Raw genomic sequence first — 19,454 nt, 5'->3', positions numbered from 1 at the left:
TCACCTGATTGAGTTTTAGAATCAGTTCTTGTAGTGAGTCTGTTGTGTCATCCCATAATAAAAAAATGTTGTCGATGAACCGACAGTACATTTTAATATTTCTCCATGCATTGGTGTTCATCAAATTGTCTGCCTCAAATTGAGCCATGAAAATATTGGCGTACACAGGGACCCCTGCAAATCCCATGGAAGTACCAGATAGTTGTGCATAATATTGATCTTTCCACTGAAAATAACTGTTGTGTAAGCAAAACTGAAGAAGTTGTAGTAAGAATACTTTATCTGTGGGTAAATCCTCCATTTTAAGCAGTGCCCACTCGATTGATTCTAAACCTGATGAATGTGGGATCGAGGTATAAAGCGCTACAACGTCAATTGTGCACAAAATCCAATGTTCCTGAAAAGCCTGTTGCATTGTAGATAATTTATTCAAAAAGTCTGTTGTGTCCTTGATGTAAGAACACCATCCTTGCACGAATTGTTGCAGAAAATGATCCAAATACCGTCCGAGGGGGTCGAAAATTGACCCGCACCCCGAGAATGGACTTAGACACTGTACGGGTACAGTGCTGATGCAACTGTACTGTACCCTCACCAGTGGTATTGTGCACCCAGATAGATTGGTGTCTATACCATAGGCAGTGGGATGCAAGCATGGCACAAAGGTATGTTGACTCTTCACTTTTCTCTAGAACCAAAAAGAGGCAGCCTGCAATGGCAGTGTGTGTGCGTTAAGGTAGAGGACCTCTCAGGGTGGGACAATATGTGCTGCAGCCCTTAGAGGCCTTCCCTGGTCACAGTGGCCTTGCTACCCATGGTACCTTTTACTAGGAACTTACATGTGGCCAGCAAGGTGCCAATTGGGGGTACACAGGTACAGTTTTGGGAAAGAACATAGGTCCTGGGAACCTGATTGGCAGGGACCCAGGGCACATCAAGGCAAAGTGCGTCAGAAAGCTGTCAGAAAGTGTGTGGGGGGACTTACTGTAACAGAACCCCACTTTCCTACACATGTCCCCTCTAGCCAGGATACTCAGCCAAACCTGGGAGTGTCTTCCTGGTCTTTCAGGCGAGGAAGAGTAGAGGAAGTGGTTTGAAAATTGCAGGGCCTACTCAGCCTTACTTCCTTTTGTCCAGGTCAGTCCCTTTGTGGTGCTGGCCTTCCTCAACAGTTTTAAGACCTAATTCCCAATGTTCCTTTCCTAGCTCTTTAGTGTCTTTAGCCCACCTCTTTAGTTGGGGTTCAGAGGTGCCTACCTCTGCAAATTCTAACTTAGCTAGGGCAAAACACAGCTTACCCACAGAGATTACCCACAGCTTGAGTAACCCCACCATGACCAATATGGTCAGGGGGCCTACCTTGCATATTTGGCATGGGGCTAGACCACCATGCCAAGGACACTGCTGCCATGAAGGCTAACCCCCAGCAGAGGCCTCTGACATCTGTTAGTAGCTAGAACCACACCTTTAGCTCACTGGTAGGTGAATGGGCTAACTTCCTTCTTCCACCCTCTGTTTTGTCAGCTGAAGTGCCACCAACTCAGGCTGGACAGTTGGCTGACTAGTCCGGTCTTTTTATGGACTAGGGAGGACTTCACCAGTGCCAACTTTGGAGTTTTCCTTTATTGGGGTAGAATCTCCCTGGCCTACTGAACTGGGGCTAACAGGTGTCCACCTCCCCTACACTGGCTCTTCTTTTTCTTGGGGGGCATATCTGCACTAAAGCAAAGAGCTCGGCGGCACCCTCAACCTCTGGGGGAAGGGGAGCCGGCCGAGCACTCTGCCAGGGCCGGTTTTGGTTCCCATTCCGGCCCTGACCCCACTCTGGCTCTGACCAACCTCTGGATGGTCATTACCAAGGAGACAATGAAGTGGAAGGTCTTTATTGACTACCACCTTTCTGCCGCTATGGGACCCAGCTATTACTAGGAGCACTACAGCCACAGGCCTAACAGTGACCTACCATGGAATAGCCCTTACTCTTACCCTGAAACATACTGGTTTGAGAGTACCAATCTGCCATGCACCACAGTGTGACTGGCACAGGTATCTCTGAGTGCAGTGGTTGGGATTCCATTCACCAGAAGGTGGTGGAAGTGTCTACTCCCCTCTGGAATCTCCAACCCACCAGTTGAGCCCATTTTCCGTACAGGGCTATGTGGACTTCCTCATCTGAGGAACTACCCCATAGGCCACACTGGCAACCCCTGAAGCTACACTAGGGGCTTTGTTTTTTGAACAGCTAGGGTCCTGGGTGTTATGTCCTGTCTTTTGACAGTTGTGACACCATATCTTTTTGGCGTCCCAATTTTTACCTTGGTACCCAGTTATAGGTTGTGAAGTGTCTTTGGGCCCACCCTCCTGGATAGGTTTTAGGGGGCTAACCGGGACGCCTTACTTTTATCTTTAAGATGCTCACTGTCTTTCCTCTGTGTAGGTTTAAAACCCCTTTCTTTTGGTCACCCCCAGTGGACGTCCTGGTCACCCTTGTCTTGACCCGGTGACCTGCCTTCTTTCCCAGTTCTTAGGGAGAAATTGCACCTAGGTCTATCAGATACTGAATGCAACTTTTCAACAATGGAATTACGTAATATGAGTTCTTTCATAAAAAATTGTATAATCTTGCACTTCCAATCAACTAGCCACCTAGTGTTTTCATTGAGCAGTCTACAAACAGGAAGTGAGGGGGGTTATAATAAGTTATCCTAATCTCCACCACTTCCTTCCCCATCTGAGAGGTCTTCACCTCTTTCTGATGAGTGGTCCTTAGCATACCATGCCAAGAGCTCCTGGAGCTTTTGCTTGGAGGGATGGAACTCCATTACAAGGTTTTTGAGTTTGCATAGAGACCTTAACTCTCCCATCCCTAGACTGAGGTAAGGGGTGAGGTCGAACTCCTCAACCACATTCTCTATATCACTTGGCATTTTTTCACTGATAGCTGGGATTTTTTTAAGAGACCTGAGAAAAATTTCGAAACCTTTAACTATGAGGAGTTTTTATTTTCTAAAAAATACTAAAGGGACTTAACCAAGGCCCTAAATACACTTTTAGAAATGTGGAAAAAATGTCAGTTCAAATATTTCAACATTTTAAAGACAATTTAAGTTCTGTCCTTTGATCAGGTGTTGACCAAGTTAGTCCAACAAATGCAAAGTTGTAGACCCCACCGCTGATCCACCAAATTAGGAAGCTGGCTCTGTATATACTATACCAAAGTAAGGTACAGTGTGGATCCCCAAAGGCTTACAGAGGTAAAAGTAGATAATACCTTACTTTCTATTTGTGCTAGTGTGGGCAAAGAGTAAGGCTTTATCAGAGGGTAGTGTTAAGCATTTATTGTACCTACTCAGGCAAGAAATGATGTCACACAATCAAAGACTGAACTCAGACCAATTGTTTGTTTAAAAAAATATATTTAATTGTATTTCTTTAGAACAGGGGTCTTCAAACTGTGGGGCGCGACCCCCAGGGGGGCCGTGGAGTGATGTGAAGGGGGTCGCGCCTTCACAGTCAGACTTCTACCCTGGCCTCCAGGGCTTCAGCTTCCCTCCTCCCCCTTCCTGTGTCTCAGCCCGGGCTGCTGCAGTGCAGCTCGCGCTCCTGGGGGCTCGGCTGGGCAGTGTCTGGAGTTTTATCTCCGGCACTCCCACATTTTTCACAGCTCTTTAAAGACCATTTGCATGAACGTTCAAGGACCATGTGTGCAGTGAACAGCATGAAGCTTCCGCTGAACCGGAGAAGATTCCATTGTTCCCACTAGTCAGAAATGGTTCCTTCAGAATCTTTTTGCGGCGGCATTAGGCATGTCGAAAATGGAAGAGGAATTCTGCTGTCCAAAAAAAAAAGCTTTATATATATATCATCAGAGTTAAAATAAAGTCAGCTGGGATTTTCTCCACATCAATACCATTTTTAAAAAGCCCATATAAAAAGTGTGGCCAGTGCGATCATTTGTGACGGGGAAGTCACCAGGGAACGCCGTCTATTTCTTATATGCAAATCGTGGGCATCTGGATTCGAAGAAATAAATTGCAGGCTTTTTGGGGCAGCATCCGAGCAACCAACACTACTAAGACCTGAAGCGCCGTGTTACATTATGTAATTTCAACCTCATATAAACGACTTTCACAGCGAATGCAGCAGTACAAACATGCATAGGCGAAAGCAGAGAAAACTTATGAAGGTAGTCATTCACATTTGTAATTTTACATTTTCTTTCTCCATTACATCTTAGGTCACGTCACAGTACATTAATAAGAGCCTGTTAAGGTTCTGTACTTAAGCGCTTTAAATGGCAAACTGCCAACCCGAGGCATTTAAACGAGTGTGTCCTCTATGAAACCGCGGATATGTTGATTGTAATTGAAGCCTCTTTTATTTTTTATTAAGCATTGGTGACCTATCAGAGGCCAGCATCTGCTACATCTTTATGAAACCTGTACCAAAAAACTGGTATCGTAGCAAGGATGCTATGAGCCCCGGTTCATGCAAGGAAAATGACCTGCCAGACTTCTGTTAGATAGCAACCTACACCATCTGTCAGGGTTCAATGGGCCCCTCAGGGCTCTGGACTCTGTTGGTACTGCACCTGCTGCACCAATGGAAGCAACACTCCTGAAAATTACTTTATTCTAGTCTTGTTGCAAACTCAGCACCGACCTGCAGTAAGACTATCACATCACCTTTCTACTGTACAAATGGATTACAGATCAGTCTTGAACGTTACAATGCTCATGGTCACAGCCAGCATGAAGTACGAAAAACAACTCCAACGAGAAGAACAGCAGCCAGTTAAACAAAAATAACGGATGATCAGATTTTTATCTTTCTCTGTTAGAAACATTCCCTGAAAATTGGAGACCTGATTCCCAAAAGTATTTCCGCCTGAGAGATTTAAAAGGGTCCACAAATATCCAAATTCACAAGTGCAATTTCACGTAAGTGATTAACAAAATGTGAATTTGTACTTGTAATTTCATTCAATTACCTCAAAAAACTATACAAAAAGACAGACATAAGTATACCTCAAACAAATACACACATTATGAAATCATTTCTTCAGTTTACAAACTAAACATATAAAAAACGACATTTTGATTATAATGGTAATGTTGGAGTTTTTCAAAATTTGGGAGCAATATACTAGGCAATATACTAGGCCACTGCAACTTTAACCACCCACCCATTGCCTTGCCTGCGCGGCCAATGAAAATACCTATGCAACTACCAACCATAACACTTGTACAAGTGTGACTCTTCAGATTATTTCAAGCCCAAAAAGCTATAAGAATGGCATGGGTGTCAGGAATTCATCGTTTTTAATGTATATTGAATTAATAAACAGCTGTTCTGCTCACCTCTAAATTACACAGACAGAGTCACCATGTGGAAGACGGTCAGTGCCAGTGTGCCCAATTAGGTGACAGTGCAGCTCACCGGAAACCACCTGCTCAAATTAGGTACTGGTGCTAAGGTTACAGGGGAGAGGGACGTTGGTTCAAGAAGGTGTGGAAGAACAAAGGGGAGATGTGAAAGATGAATGGGGACTGGAGAGGTGTAAGATACAAATAGACAAACTTTTGAATGGAGAGACTTGATGTGAATGAGAAGTGCTGAGGGACACAGGAGGTGATGGGGCCAGAGAGACCATGAGATAAATGCGGGGGACTGTTGGAGATGAGGGCAGTGAAAAGGCAGAATGGCAAGAGGTGATTAAAGGTGAAGTGAGAGGTTGAATGGGGAGAGTTCAGAAGTTGTAAAAAGGGGTGAAAGAAAATGGCCTTCAAAGTGAGAGAGGGATCCGGGGTTGGAAGAGAAGAGAGGGTTGGAAGGGAGAGGGTGAGAGGAAAGCGGCATGGGTAAACTGTTTAACTCTACACTAAACCGCCAGGGTTTTAAGGGACCCCTGCTTCTCCCGGCCAGGGCCATGTGAGCTAATGTGGCAGCACGTATTCCTGCGGAGTGGGAGGCCCTTCAAAGAGGTTGACTAGACATCTTTCTGATGTTAATTGCAGTATTTTGGTTATAAACTGGTACTTATGGGGTGAAATCTTTCTTCACTGTTATGTGTCTAAACAATGTCAAAATAACTACGCAATGCTATCCCAAAATATACGCAGCATCACATAACATTATTTACATTTTCTTCCCACACAATTTAGTCAAGCCTGTCGTGTAATCTGGTCCTCACCTGCCTCATAATTCCAGTAGCCCTGCTTACAGGTTTAGAATTTGTTGTCTGGAGGGGGTCCTTACACCTTAAAATGTTGACAGGGGGGTCTCGGCATCCAAAAGTTTGAAGACCTCTGCTTTAGAACCAACCAGGACTTGGTACAGGCAAGAGGAATTGTACTTTTTAAGACAGATAGATCAAAACATGAAGCTGGATGAAATTGACTTTGTTACAGGTTTATAAAATATTTCAAGACAATAGGTATTTGTAATTACTTTGTGAATACTTTTCAGATTACTCTTTAGAGTACTTTTTGGATTACTTTTTCTACTCGGCGTCATATGTCTAGATACCACACTGGGGCATTTCCTAGATAAAGGTAAGTAATACTGCTTGGTATTAAAATCCAGTTGCTTAGGTTTCCATACAACACAACGCAACACTTCGAACTTTTTCAGAAGAAAACAGTCAGTGCAATCCTATGGAGAAAAATGAGGCTATCGGTTTGCAGGTAAGCAATCGGTCTTTGGGGTTGAGTTTCTGGGGTTAGAACAAGGGTTCCCCCCAGTCAAGGATGCACTCAAAAAGCACCCTCAGCTGCACCAGGCCGGCCGGCTGGGTGCAGAGTGCTGAGGCCCAATGCTAGCCTATGGGGCTAGGGAGCTATTGGTTCTTGCTGCTCTTGTGCAAGCCACTGAGTTGAGGGAGCAAAGCTTTAGGGTTAAGCTCTGGGCAAAGGGGGGTCAGAGTAAGCACACAAGTAGTACCCATTGCGGCACAGGGGCGGCCGGGAACAGAGTGCTGATTTGGCGTAGGGTGCCCTGTTGTTTTCAGTGGGAGTTGCCTGTTTTGGATTTCGGCTGCAGGCTCGGTTCAGGAAGTCTTACGGGAGGAACCAACAACTAGGCAGGTAAGCTTGAGGACTCGGGATGTAGGTGCACCTCAAGTCCTCTTCTCCAGGGCGCAGGGCGGATTGATGCAGGAGTGCCGTTTGAGGTCGGATTTCGCCTTACCGGCCCACTCTCGGTTGGAGGGGTCTCTGTGCAGAGACTGCAGGAGACGTTGGGGAGTCCTGGAGGGGTCAAACCACAGTGGACTCTGACTCTGGAGCGCTGGGGGACCTCGCTGGGACTGGTGGGCCACTCAGACTCGGTCCGTAGGCGATGGGTGCAAGGGTGGTTCCAAGCATTAGGTTTCTTTGTCTTTAGCAGGCTCGGAGTCTCTCTTTAGAGATTTTTTTTAACTGAGCTGCTGTTCGGACGAGATCTGGTCTTTGTTGAAGGCAATCAGTCCTTCCAGAGGTTCTGGAGGTTGCTGGCTACAGGACAAGGTGAATTTTGGAGCAGGATATCTGGAAACTGCAGATGGGCCAGTAGGGCTGGGGCCAAGTTAGTTCTTCTCTGCAATCTCCTCTGCTGTGCGTCTTCCTTTGTCCTTCATAGGTTGCAGGAATCTGCCTTCTGGGTTCAGGTTTGCCTCTAAATACTATATTTGGGGGGATTTAGGGGCGTCTCAAGGTAGTAGCCAATGGGCTATTGACCTTAGGGTGACTACACCCTTGGTATGCTCCCTACTTGGGGAAGTGGGCACAAACCTTTATCCTGATATGAGAGTGCCTTCCATCTGTAAGATGGCGGGCACTGAAGAGTGGGCTTCACCTCGCCTCCCCCACCTGAGGGGTGGGGTTGGCAGAGGTTGTCACACCTTCTGGCCTGCTCTAATTTTTGCCGCCTGTCCTCCCGCTGAAAAAGGGGTAAGATATGAAAGGGATTGCTCCTGATAGCAGGAGAGAATGGAGGTCGCGTTGCAAAGGCTGCACAGCCTTTGAAACTCCCCTGCCACAGATGACTCTTCCTGACCTGGGGAGGTGTGAACACCTCTGCCCAGGAAAGGCTTTGTTTCTGGGCCCAGGGAGGGAAAGCTCCCGCCCCAGGGGTCCAGAAACTTGTCTCATGGTAATAGGCTGGTGTCTACCAGTCAGGGAACCCACCAGAAGCTGGTTGTTGTTCAGGGGGTACCTGAGATGCCCTCTGAGTGCATTGTATAATAAATCCCACACTGGCATCAGTGTGGGTTTATTATGCTGCGAAGTTTGCTTCCAAACTTCCCAGAATTCAGTAAAGTTCATAATGACAAACTCCCAGACCATATACTCTTTATGGCTTTACTGCACTTACAGTGTCTAAGAATGGACTTAGACACTGTAGGGGCACAGTGCTCATCAATCAAGCAATCAATGGGCATTAGTAGAGCACACAGCTACCTCAGCGGAGGTGTCCCGGCTCATGCAACTGTACCCTCACCAGTGGTATAGTGCACTCAGCCAGGAGGGTGTCTTACCTATACCATGAGCAGTGGGTTGCAGGCATGGCACACAGGTATGTGTGAACAATTATGGTGATGGGATGCACACCTATTAATCAATAATTCTCTGTTTCTCAAAGTTCTCCAAGAATATGTGCCTACTGGTAAACTGCCATGCCCAAATGGCACCTGGGTAAACAACTGCTCGTAGTGGGGCGTCATCTCGCCCCAAACCAATTGCACAGCTCAATTACGCCACATGGCGGTCTGTTTAAGTTTTTCTCCAATTTACTAATTATCTTCCAAGTATTCCATCATTTTTAATCTCACATTGTGTTATCCAACTCTGCTTTCATCCACATACCACTCTGTGTGTAGATGAAAGCAAAGTCAGATAACACAATGTGAGATTAAAAGTGATGGAATACTTGGAAGATAATAAGTAAATTAAAGAAAAACTTAAACAGACCACCATATGGCATAATTGAGCTGTACGATTGGTTTGGGGCGAGATGATGCCCCACTACGAGCAGTTGTCTAAACAGGTATGTGTGCCATGTCGATTCTTCACTTTTCTCTGCACCAAACAAGCAGCCTGCAATGGCAGTGTGTGTGTGTTAAGGTACAGGAATTCTAAGGGTAGCACAATAAGGGTTGCAGACCTTTGAGGCATTCCCTGGTCACAGTGCCCTAGATACCCAAGGTACCTTTTACAAGCGACTTACATGCAGCCAGAGAGGTACCAATTGGGGGTACAAAGGTACAGTTTTGGGAAAGAACACAGGCCCTGGGAACCTGATTGCCAGTGCAAGTCAAAGTGCATCAGAAATCTGGCAAACAGTGGGGGTGGGGGGGGGGGGTTTACTGTAACAGAAATCCCCTTTCCTACAGTGGGTGAATCCTCATGGTCCCATATATCTCCCACCTTTGTATAATATGAGGTACACTACTGCCTATACATAAGTGCATCATAGAACTCCGCACAGGGAGAATGGAATCTTCTGTGCAAATGGACATTTATTTAGGGCTCGCCTGAGGCAGCTCATGAGCTAGTGCTTGGAAAGGCATTTTGTTGTAGATTAAAGGCTAGAACCTGCCCATTGCTTACGATTGGTTGACTTCGTCGTTGCTTTCATTGCCTTTTCTTGCTTTTGATTAGTCAGCGTGGCCTGGTTTCCCTTTCTCTTTGTGTGTTTGTCCTTTGCACTTGTGGTGCACTTTCAGAGGTACTTTTTTAAGCCAAGCCTGGGCAGAGCACGCGCTGCTCTGTGAGGTATGCTGTATTAGGTATATCGTAAAACCAAAGGGGATGATAGACGGAGTGTTAAACATTGCAAGCACTCACCCCCAGTGAACTGATCTGGGCTTAATCCATCATCATTCTTTATCTCACTCCGCCGCCCCAGTTCAGACATGGCTATATGCAAATCAGTCTGACCCTGTGCCTCGTGGGAACAGTCCAGCCCGAACTGCCAAGCCATGTGTTCCCTGGACCGGAGAAGGTTGCATTGTCTAGCATTCCGTCTATCAATTGTTTCTTTTGCATATGTCGCCCTAAGTGGGAAGGGTATGAGCAGACGTGGGTCCCGTGCTCACTACACCACTGGATTCAAGCTAGCCTGGCTGATGAAAGGTGATGCCCTGAAACCAGTCTTAGGATGCTTGTTTCCGGTCCAGAAAGGACCTGGTTTGGCAGTTCGGGCTGGACTGTTCCCACAAGGAACAGGGTCAAAACTGATTTGCATATGGCTGGGTCCATACTGGGGTGGTGAGCAACAGAATGATGGATTAAATCCAGATCCTTGTGACTGGGGGTAAATGTTTGCATTGTCTAGCATTCCGTCCATCAATTGTTTCTTTTGCATATGTCGCCCTAAGTGGGAAGGGTATGCCCAGACCTGGGTCCCGTGCTCACTACACTACTGGATTCAAGCTAGCCTGGCTGATGTAGGGTGATGCCCTGAAACCGGTCTCAGGATGCTTGTTTCCGGTCCAGGGATGACCTGGTTTGGCAGTTCAGGCTGGACTGTTCCCACAAGGAACAAGGTCAAGACTGATTTGCATATGGCTTGGTCCATACTGGGGTGGTGTGGTGAGCAAAAGAATGATCGATTAAAACCAGATTCTTGTGACTGGGGATGAATGTTTGCATTGTCTAGCATTCCGTCCATCAATTGTTTCTTTTGCATATGTCGTCCTAAGTGGGAAGGATATTCTCAGAAGTGGGTCCAGTGCTCACTACACCACTGGATTCAAGCTAGCCTGGCCGATGAAGGGTGATGCTCTGAAACCGGTCTCAGGATGCTTGTTTCCGGTACAGGGAGGACCTGGTTTGGGCTGGACTGTTCCCACATGGAACAGGGTCAAGACTGATTTGCATATGGCTGGGTCCATACTGGGGTGGTGTGGTGAGCAAAAGAATGATGGATTAAACCCAGATCCTTGTGACTGGGGGTGAAAATTTGCATTGTCTAGCATTCCGTACATCAATTGTTTTTTGCATACGTATTAGGTATATGGGCTACCGGGGACTTTGAACACGCCCACCCCGTTTGGTTGATTAGTTGGGCTGATTTTTAAAATACCTTTTCTCTGGTTGGTTAATATTGTGCATCAGGCCTGCCTTTGGGTGCATGGATAACTCCCAGCGGACACAGGCCTCCTGAATAACGTCAAGGGAACCCGGAGGTAAGATTACATCACACAAGCATTTGCAAAGCAATAGGTCTCGCAATATGGAAAGTTTGACCTATTGGTGTTGCAAATAATAATGCAACACCAATAGCTCACACTTTCAGTAATGCGAGTCCTATTTCATTGCATTGCAAATGCTTGTTAATATTGCTTTGCTGGGTGTTGCCTTTTTCTCATTGCCTGTAAATGGGGGAAACTTGCTCATATTCCTTTTGCTACACAGATCTTTCAACTGAGACATTATTGTTTAAAAAAAACTTTGAAAAAGTAGCAGTCTTGGCCAAAGGCAGGATTTCATTGGGGTAATAAATCATTACCTCAAACGCATTTAATGCCCTTGCAAGTTATATCCATTTAATTAATGACAAGCGAACAAATCTCCCTTAATCAGAGTAAGCCTTATTAATTTTGTTTTATTGTGGCAAAGAAAAGTTGAAGTTGTTAAATTTCATGCGTAACGTTGTTCGTATTTTTTATTTAATTAAGCTGTGTGTTAAATGTGTGGACCAGACCCAAATGGGTCTTGGAGCCCTGTGAGTTAAAAGAACATTTATTATAGCCTTATAGCCCGCTGTAGCGGGCCATACTGGCTATTAATGGCCAGCTCCCACGTTAAAGGCCCGAGCCAAAGGCGATGGACTTTAACAAGGGACGGAACTTTAATAGTCGGTATAGCCCTGCTACGAAGGGCTATAAGGCTATTAGAACATTCTGCCACTAGAGGGCAGAATGTTCTAACAAATAGAACAAAGGCTTCTCGAAGCTCGAGGGGATGTAAATCCCCTCGAGCTCCAGAGGCCTTTGTGAAACAGTGGAATATTGCTCTGCAGGCCTTTACCAGCCCGTAGAAGCAGGGAGCACTCCATTGTCTTCAATGGCGCTCCCAACATTCCAGTATCTAATATACAATTCTGTACAATAAATGGAAGTATGGGCAGGAGTCACAGCACAGGGTTGGATAATTCAACACATGCTTATGTGATTTTAACGTTGTTTTCTTATAATACTTTTATTATATGTAAAATGGTGGGTGCTTAAGTGACAAAGGGTAGTGCATAATTATACGTAGAGAAGAAACTTGGGTATTAATTTGGTATTGCAACAAGTCAGCTGTACCACTTATTTAATTAGGGATCAGGAAGGTGGATTACAGAATTAGGGTGGGTGACAACTTGGTGCGTGGAGAGGGAGCAATAAACCGTAAAAATTAATCCTTGATTTGGAAAAAAGCAGATGAGTTATATGAACATCAAGGAAAAATCAGAAATGAGCATTATGTGGTCATCGATATAGGAGTTCAAAAGAGATTGACTACAGTACATGATGTTCAATATTTTGAAGTCATCTGTTCTAATGGGCCACTAAGACCAGATGTAATTTTTCTGAAATATAAGCTATTGCTTCCCTGTAAACATAGGTTAAAATCAAATGGGTCTTGATTAAATAGTTTATGTATTAATGTAATGGAAACCTGTTGAAACTTTGAATAAGATAATCATTTGAGAACTTTTGTTATGCAAAAGGCATATTCAATAAACAAAGTGCTGTTTGTTTTATTTTATCTTTAGAGGAATTTATCCATGTCTCAGATACTTCTGTGCTACAAGTCAGATGAACACGTGTTTATGCAACCCTCGAGCAAGCCAATCAGGATTTAGAGGTGCAATGGACTACTTGTGGCTGAGATGCACCCATAACAAAACTAAAGAATGGTAAAGTAAGGATGGTGGCTTTTAATAAAGGACGTTGTTGTAGAGGAGCTGAGCTGAAGCCAAACGTTGATCAAGCTGAGCTAGTAAAACAAGCAAATCTTTCCTTATTGGCATGTTGGATTATGATGTAGGTCTTGAACAGATTTGAGTATTTGGTCAACTCAAAGGGATGCTGTTGGTCACCTCAATGCAATGCTATGTTAAAGCGCCAACGTTTGATGAGCTGTAAATGGTTCTCTGATGTTATCAAAATAAAATGTGGTTTAGATCAATGCTGAAGTCTGCAAAATATATTTTCCATGGATGCTTTGTTTTGTTGTAAAATTATACACTGACATTAACCTAAATTATTTCCAACTTGCCTGATCAAACTTAGCTGTATTATTGTCTAAAAGGTCAGTGTTAAGAGAACCATAATTGTTTAAGTCGTGCTCACATAGAGATGTTATGTACTTACTGAAACTGGACTACTTTGCAAATTTGGCTTTGTGAGAAGGGAATAGGACAGGGAGGAGATAAACCTTTTTGAGACAACTGAGTAATATTGTCAAATAAAAACATTATAGTAATTATGTGGTTTGGTGCCTGTTAGACTTGACATCTTTTGGCGTGTTTCCCCTGTCTTTTTGCTTTCTAATCTCCTGGTTTTGACTCTGTTTTTTCTGGTTTAGTGTCTCTGCACACTTTCTCACTGCTGTTCAGTGTTAAAGTGCAAGTGCTCCTGTTATAAATTGTGTTATGGATTGGTGTTTCCTTGATTGGCACATTGGATTTACTGGTAAGTCCCTAGTAAAGTGCACTTAGTATGCCAGGGCCTGTAAATCAAATGCTACTGGTGGGCTCGCAGCACGGGTTGTGCCACCCACGGAAGTAGCCGGTAAAAAGGTAACTCAGACCTGCCACCACAGGTTCTGCATGCAGTTTGTAACTGCCATTTGCCAGGCCCTAAACCTTCCCTTTTCTACATGTTAGTCACCCCTAAGGTAGGCCCAAGGTACCCCTGTGGGCAGGGTGCAGTGTATGAGAAAAGTAGGACATGCCCTGATGTGTGTGGCATGTCCTGATAGTGAAATACTACCAATTTAGTTTTTCACTATTTCAAGGCTACCTGCTCCCATAGGACAGCATGGGGAGTTTGTTTATAACAGCTTATAAGCATAACTGGCCCTGGGAACTAGGTGGAAAAATAAAGTTTAGTATGCCTGAACTCAGAATCTAAAGATGCATCTTTTAGTGAAGGTGATTTTTACATTCTGTGTTTGAAAATACCACTTTTAGAAAGTATGTATTTTCTTGCTCAGCCATCCAGTAGGTCTCCACTAGGTTTGTGGATTGACTGTCTGGGTTTTGGATGACAGGGGGTGGGGAAGAGCTGTGCCTCCAGATAGTCTAGGTGGGTCAGGAAAGGGCTTAATAGACTTGTGCTGCATCTAGATTAGGGGGAGGAGATTTCCTGTCACCTGAATGGGCCTTGTCTGCCTCTGACAATGCCGTCAGGGGCGTAGCTAGAGCTTGTGACGCCCGGGGCTACCCCTCAGATTGCCGCCCCCTGGGGGGGGTGGTGCTGGTGAGAAAGGTGGGTGAGCACTTTAAAGATGTCTGAGTCTCCGAGGAGAGACACGTAGTATTGCTGCTAACGGTTTCCTCGATCATGCAAGTTACATGCACATACATGACACGGTCAAAGGTTAGACAGTTGAATACAACGGTGACTGGCAGTACAAAAGAGAACACACAGACTGCATGATCTATCTGGGGGCTCAGAAAACCCACATGTGACATCCATCAGAAAGCTGTGTGAACAATTACCCCTCAGCACAAAGCAAACATGCACATACATGACACTATTCAGGGATTCATCATCTACAGCTGACATTAAATGACCATACATCATAGTCCCCCCATTAAAGCAGTGGGGACTTGCACAAACGTGATGTGCTCTGGGGACCCAAAACCAACTTAACAGTGTCGAAGCCTCTGTTTCTTTACCTTTCAAAAACAGCAAATTAATTATTATCATAGGGACTGACTCTCTGTGTGCCCTTAGAACTAAACACAGCACAAAGGGGTCAGTCATCCACCTTGCCAACACAGACTGGATACACAGCCCACTCTGGTGGCCCAAAGGCAACAACCAGGGGTCGTACCCTGTCATTACTTATAAGCAGCAGCAACCAACTCCCTGGGAATGAAAAGACGTGTGCTCTTGGGACACAAAACCAGCTTGTAATAGTGCATCTCTCCTTCAGAGCAGCCTCAGCACAAAGAACACATAAGGTTAATATGACTTTATTCTTAGGTCTTGTAATAATATAAAAAATATTGTTTCAGTTTGCAGCCCCTCTTAATACACATCAAAATTACAACAAAAACTCAAAATGATGTATAGGAAAGTAAATGAAAACACTATGTTGAATTTTCAAGTGAAACTTAAATCCAACATTCTAAACCGTTATTTTTCTTGCTTTTCTATTAGCAAAATCATCGATGACATCATCAAAGTCTAGTTCATCACTCAGTTGCTGTTCTATAGACAGTATGGCAAGATTTCTTAAACGTAAGGCACTCATTGTAGATCTTAGGTAATTCTTAATCAATTTCCATTTAGAAAAACTCCTTTCACAACTAGCAACACTTACAGCAATTGTAAGGAAAATCCGCAGTAGTATTACAATATTTGGAACGAAGTTCTCAAGACTGTATGTTAGAATAAACTGCAAAAGTTCAAGGGGACTGTCCTTCCAAGTCTCTGTTTCGTTTTGTGTAGCAGCAACAGAAATAAAACTCTGAAGTCTTTTTCTCTCAACCAGGAACTCTTCCTCATTAATGTCATCATGATAATGATTTAGTTGACATTCGTATTTATCATCCAAAAGATTTGATGGAGTAAGGAAAGCATATGTTTCAGCAAGAACATTAAGTTGTTGAAATTTTGTGGTGATTTCTTGGATCACTCTGTCCAGTGAAGAAAACATTTCTCTCCTCAACTCAGTTTTGTATGACAATTCAGCACCTCGTGATTCTTCACCTGCCATTAGTTTCTTCTTTCTACTCCGACGATCCATGACTATCCCAAGATCATCACAAATTTCTTTGGCGTAATGATTGTAAAGCATTGAGCTTTATGTCACATTGTTGAATATTCAATCCTTTGGTTTGGAGGTAGACCTGAGTATTGTTAATTTCTACAAGGACAGATTCTCACAGTCCAATAAAGCACAGGAAGGAAAAAGATTGTAAAGCAACAAGCAGCACACCAGCATCTGACCTGGTAACTCTATTTTCTTCTTCACCAGTTAAACGTTCTACAGCACTTAAGATTTTTGAGTAATTCTTTTTTACAACACTCACAGCATCTCCACGTGCACTCCACCGAGTTTTTATTACACGCTTGACACTCTGACCAGTGACTGAAGTCAGAATATCCCAGCGATGGGTAAAGGAAGAAAGAAACGTGAACAAACGCTCCACAGTTCCCAAAAAGGTAACAGAATTCACAGCAACAGAAGCTGCATATAAACCAGCCAAATTCAGCGAGTGATTTTTACACGCAACAAATTCTGCTTTTCCATTAATTTCTCTGATGCGTCTTTGAACGCCAGTATGTTGACCAGCCATCACAGCAGCATTTTCATATGCCTGACCTCTACAATTTTGAATATCAATTCCGTTGCTTTCTAAATTCTGCAATATCATAGTTGAAATATTCTCAGCAGTTTTACCTTTAGTTTCAATGAAATCGACAAATGATTACACAACCATCACTTTATTTCCATTGATCATAACGTAGCGTAAAACTTGGCTCGTCTGATCCTTATGAGAAATATCAGGGGTGCTGTCGAACATCATAGAAAAATACTTTGCTTCTTCACTTGCTCAATAACTTTGCTTCTTACTTTTTCTCCCAAAATGTCTATAAACTCATTCTGAGTAGTAGGCGACATATATGATTTAGCATACTTTTTTCCCAGCTTAATTCTTACAGTATGCTCACGTAGCACTGGATCGTATTTTGCCAACAAATGAACTAATTCTAGAAAATTTCCTCTATTTCCTGTTGAATCAGGTTCATCATCAGTCTTGCAATGAATTCCTTCTCGGTGACCCCTAAAAGCCAAATTTTGTTTAGCTAGGAATCCAATGATATCCAACAATCTTGAAAGTATCTCCCTCCACTTCTTTACTTCGTTTTCAACTTGTTCTTGTGCCTTTTTATCAATTGTTGCTCCACATCGGATTCTAATTTCCAACTCCTTCCATTGCCATTAGGCTCCTTTTGATCGAGTGGCCTGGAACATCACACTTAAATGTAAATACAACAGAGACAAAAGCATACAGCTGGTTATCTCTTCACAGAGGTACTTAAGAGAGGCATGTTTTTGACTTTATTAGGCCTCTTTATGTAAGTGCATGTACTGAAAGAATCTCAGATGTGTAGGTCTGCCCCAGTATTTACACACAATGTAAATAGTACTATTTTACTTTCTTTTATAACGCTACACATCCCAATGCAGAGTGTCAGAGCGATTTTAATAACATACAGATTGAAAATAAATCATGCAAGCGTGTAAATCAGTGAGTGACCAAGATCTGTTATTGCATGAGTCAGTGAGGGTTAAAAGTAGTAGCAGTCACATATCCTACATAGCTCACTGTGCTATATTAAAAGGCTTACTATTTATAAACTGCAAGTAACAAAAGAATCTGACTGTGTTCAAAACAGTAACCTTACCTAGCTACATTAAAACAAAATATGTCACCAGCATATTACATGATGTGCTTTGCAGGCACATTAACCATCTATACTACTTCGAGTCAGATCTGAGACTACACAAAACAGAAATTTCTCCAAGAAATACTTTAACCTCCAGGGTTATCTCACCGATTGTTATTCCCTGATAGTTACTGGGTACCTCTGAAGCAGATGCCTTAACCCTCTAAAAATAATAGTGTTGGACTAGGCCCTTATGGCAGGTTCACCCCTAATCTTTTTGCTTTTAATATGTGATCTGTGTAGATGATTTTTGGACTCTGCGTACTTTTTCCCTGTGTCCCAGAGTAAAGTGCGTGCGTGTGGTAAGGCTGGCCTGCCCTCCCAATAGGAATGCATGGGGAATGTCTGTGTCCCTGGTAGTTCCTGATGGGTGGGGAGTGCAGGCTCGAGTTTGGTATGTGCGGACTCGTGAGAGTGAATGCTTCGCAATGATGTATATGGCATGATTGTGTCTTGTGTGGAAATGCCACTTCTAGGAGTTGGCATATTAGTGTAAAATGTGCCTGGCGTGTGATTGGCTGGAGCTGGCTGGTGAGCCTGGCTACAGGAAGTCTGGATGGGTCTGCCCAGTGGTGAGTGTGGAGATTAGCTTTCTGATGGCTGGGGAGGGCTGCACCTGGTTCGTGAATAGGGCTGGGCTTTCCCCACACAATGCTGGCTCCGCCCCCTGTGGTGCGACTGATGACCCTAGCCCTGCCAGTGAATAGAGTGAGGGGCTGAGCACATCAAGGGTGCTCCAAAATTAGCTGCAACTGGTTTCTCCCCTCACCCTGTGACAAAGACAAAAGGATTTAGTAATATAAGAAGGGGCTGTGTCCCCTTACAATTTGTTCTTTGCCAGGATCTTATCTGAGGGGGCTGCTGCTGTTGCTGGGGCCAGGTGGACAGCCACTTGGATTGTCTCCCTGCCTGGAGACCCAGTGAGCTGGCTCTGCCTGCCTCCAGACCCTTGCTGGAGCTCGATTTTGCCCATAGCGCTGGGAGCGCTGTAATTTGTCCTTGAGCGCTGGGAGCGCTTTGCTTCGCCTTTCACGGCTGCCCACGCTGCTTTTTGACGATTTTAGAGTCCCCTAGCAGGTTCCCACCCTACCAGGGACCATTGCGCTGTTTTTGGCCTAGCGAGTGCCTACCTCGCCTTATATTTTAATTAGAGAGGGTGCCTACCCCTTGTGTGTCTCCCCGAGTTCACAGCCGCAGCCCCAGAGTGTTTTTAAGACGTTGCCGGGCCGCTGCCTGGTGCGACCTGTAAGTGCCCGCCTCCCTGCTCGGGCCGCGCTGTCATTGGCGGCCACCCGCAGCAGGAAGCTAGGCGAAACGAGGAGGAGAGAGAAGGGGCGCGAGGCACAGTGCGGTGCCTGCCCCCGCCGCCGCCCAGGAGAGTAAGGAAAGAGCCCCGAGGAGCGGGAGCTCTTGGGCTGAGTGCCGCTGCCCAGGACCACCACTGGAGGAGTCAAGGAGTAGCCGGTGAGTGCGGGAGCGCAGGAGGCTCCGAGTAAATGTCAGAGCGGCCCCGGATGGCAGCGGGCCGCTCCAACGGTGTGTAGAGCCTGAGAGGCTCCAGCGATACCTGGGGCAGCTTGTCCATATCGAGCCCAGAAAGGCTCCAGGGCCCCACAGTTGGTTAGAGCCCGAGGCTCGGGAGTGCCGCATTTTTGGTGTTCGAGCCCTGAGAGAAGCTCGAGGTGCCATATTTGTACTTCAGAGCCCACGAGGCTCCCAGCCCATCATTGTCTAGAGCCCTGAGAGAGGCTCTTGAGTGCCCCATAATTGTTCTCGAGCCCCGAGAGGCTCACAG

General features: G+C 44.9%; 1 protein-coding gene across 1 annotated transcript in view; it reads left to right on the top strand.

Moving 5' to 3' along the window:
- The window catches only part of SYCE2 (synaptonemal complex central element protein 2), a 521,719-nt gene extending 508,263 nt beyond the window's left edge, over positions 1 to 13,456 (top strand). Inside the window, exon 5 of the mRNA XM_086936443.1 lies at positions 12,742 to 13,456. Coding sequence (XP_086792569.1) covers positions 12,742 to 12,831 — 90 coding nt within the window. The 3' untranslated portion in view covers positions 12,832 to 13,456. The remainder of the gene's footprint in view (positions 1 to 12,741) is intronic.
- The last annotated feature ends 5,998 nt before the right edge of the window (positions 13,457 to 19,454 follow it).

Source organism: Lissotriton vulgaris, chromosome 1_1 (assembly GCF_964263255.1).
Source record: "Lissotriton vulgaris chromosome 1_1, aLisVul1.2, whole genome shotgun sequence".
NCBI lineage: Eukaryota > Metazoa > Chordata > Amphibia > Caudata > Salamandridae > Lissotriton > Lissotriton vulgaris.
This window is presented reverse-complemented; position numbering and strand designations above follow the sequence as displayed.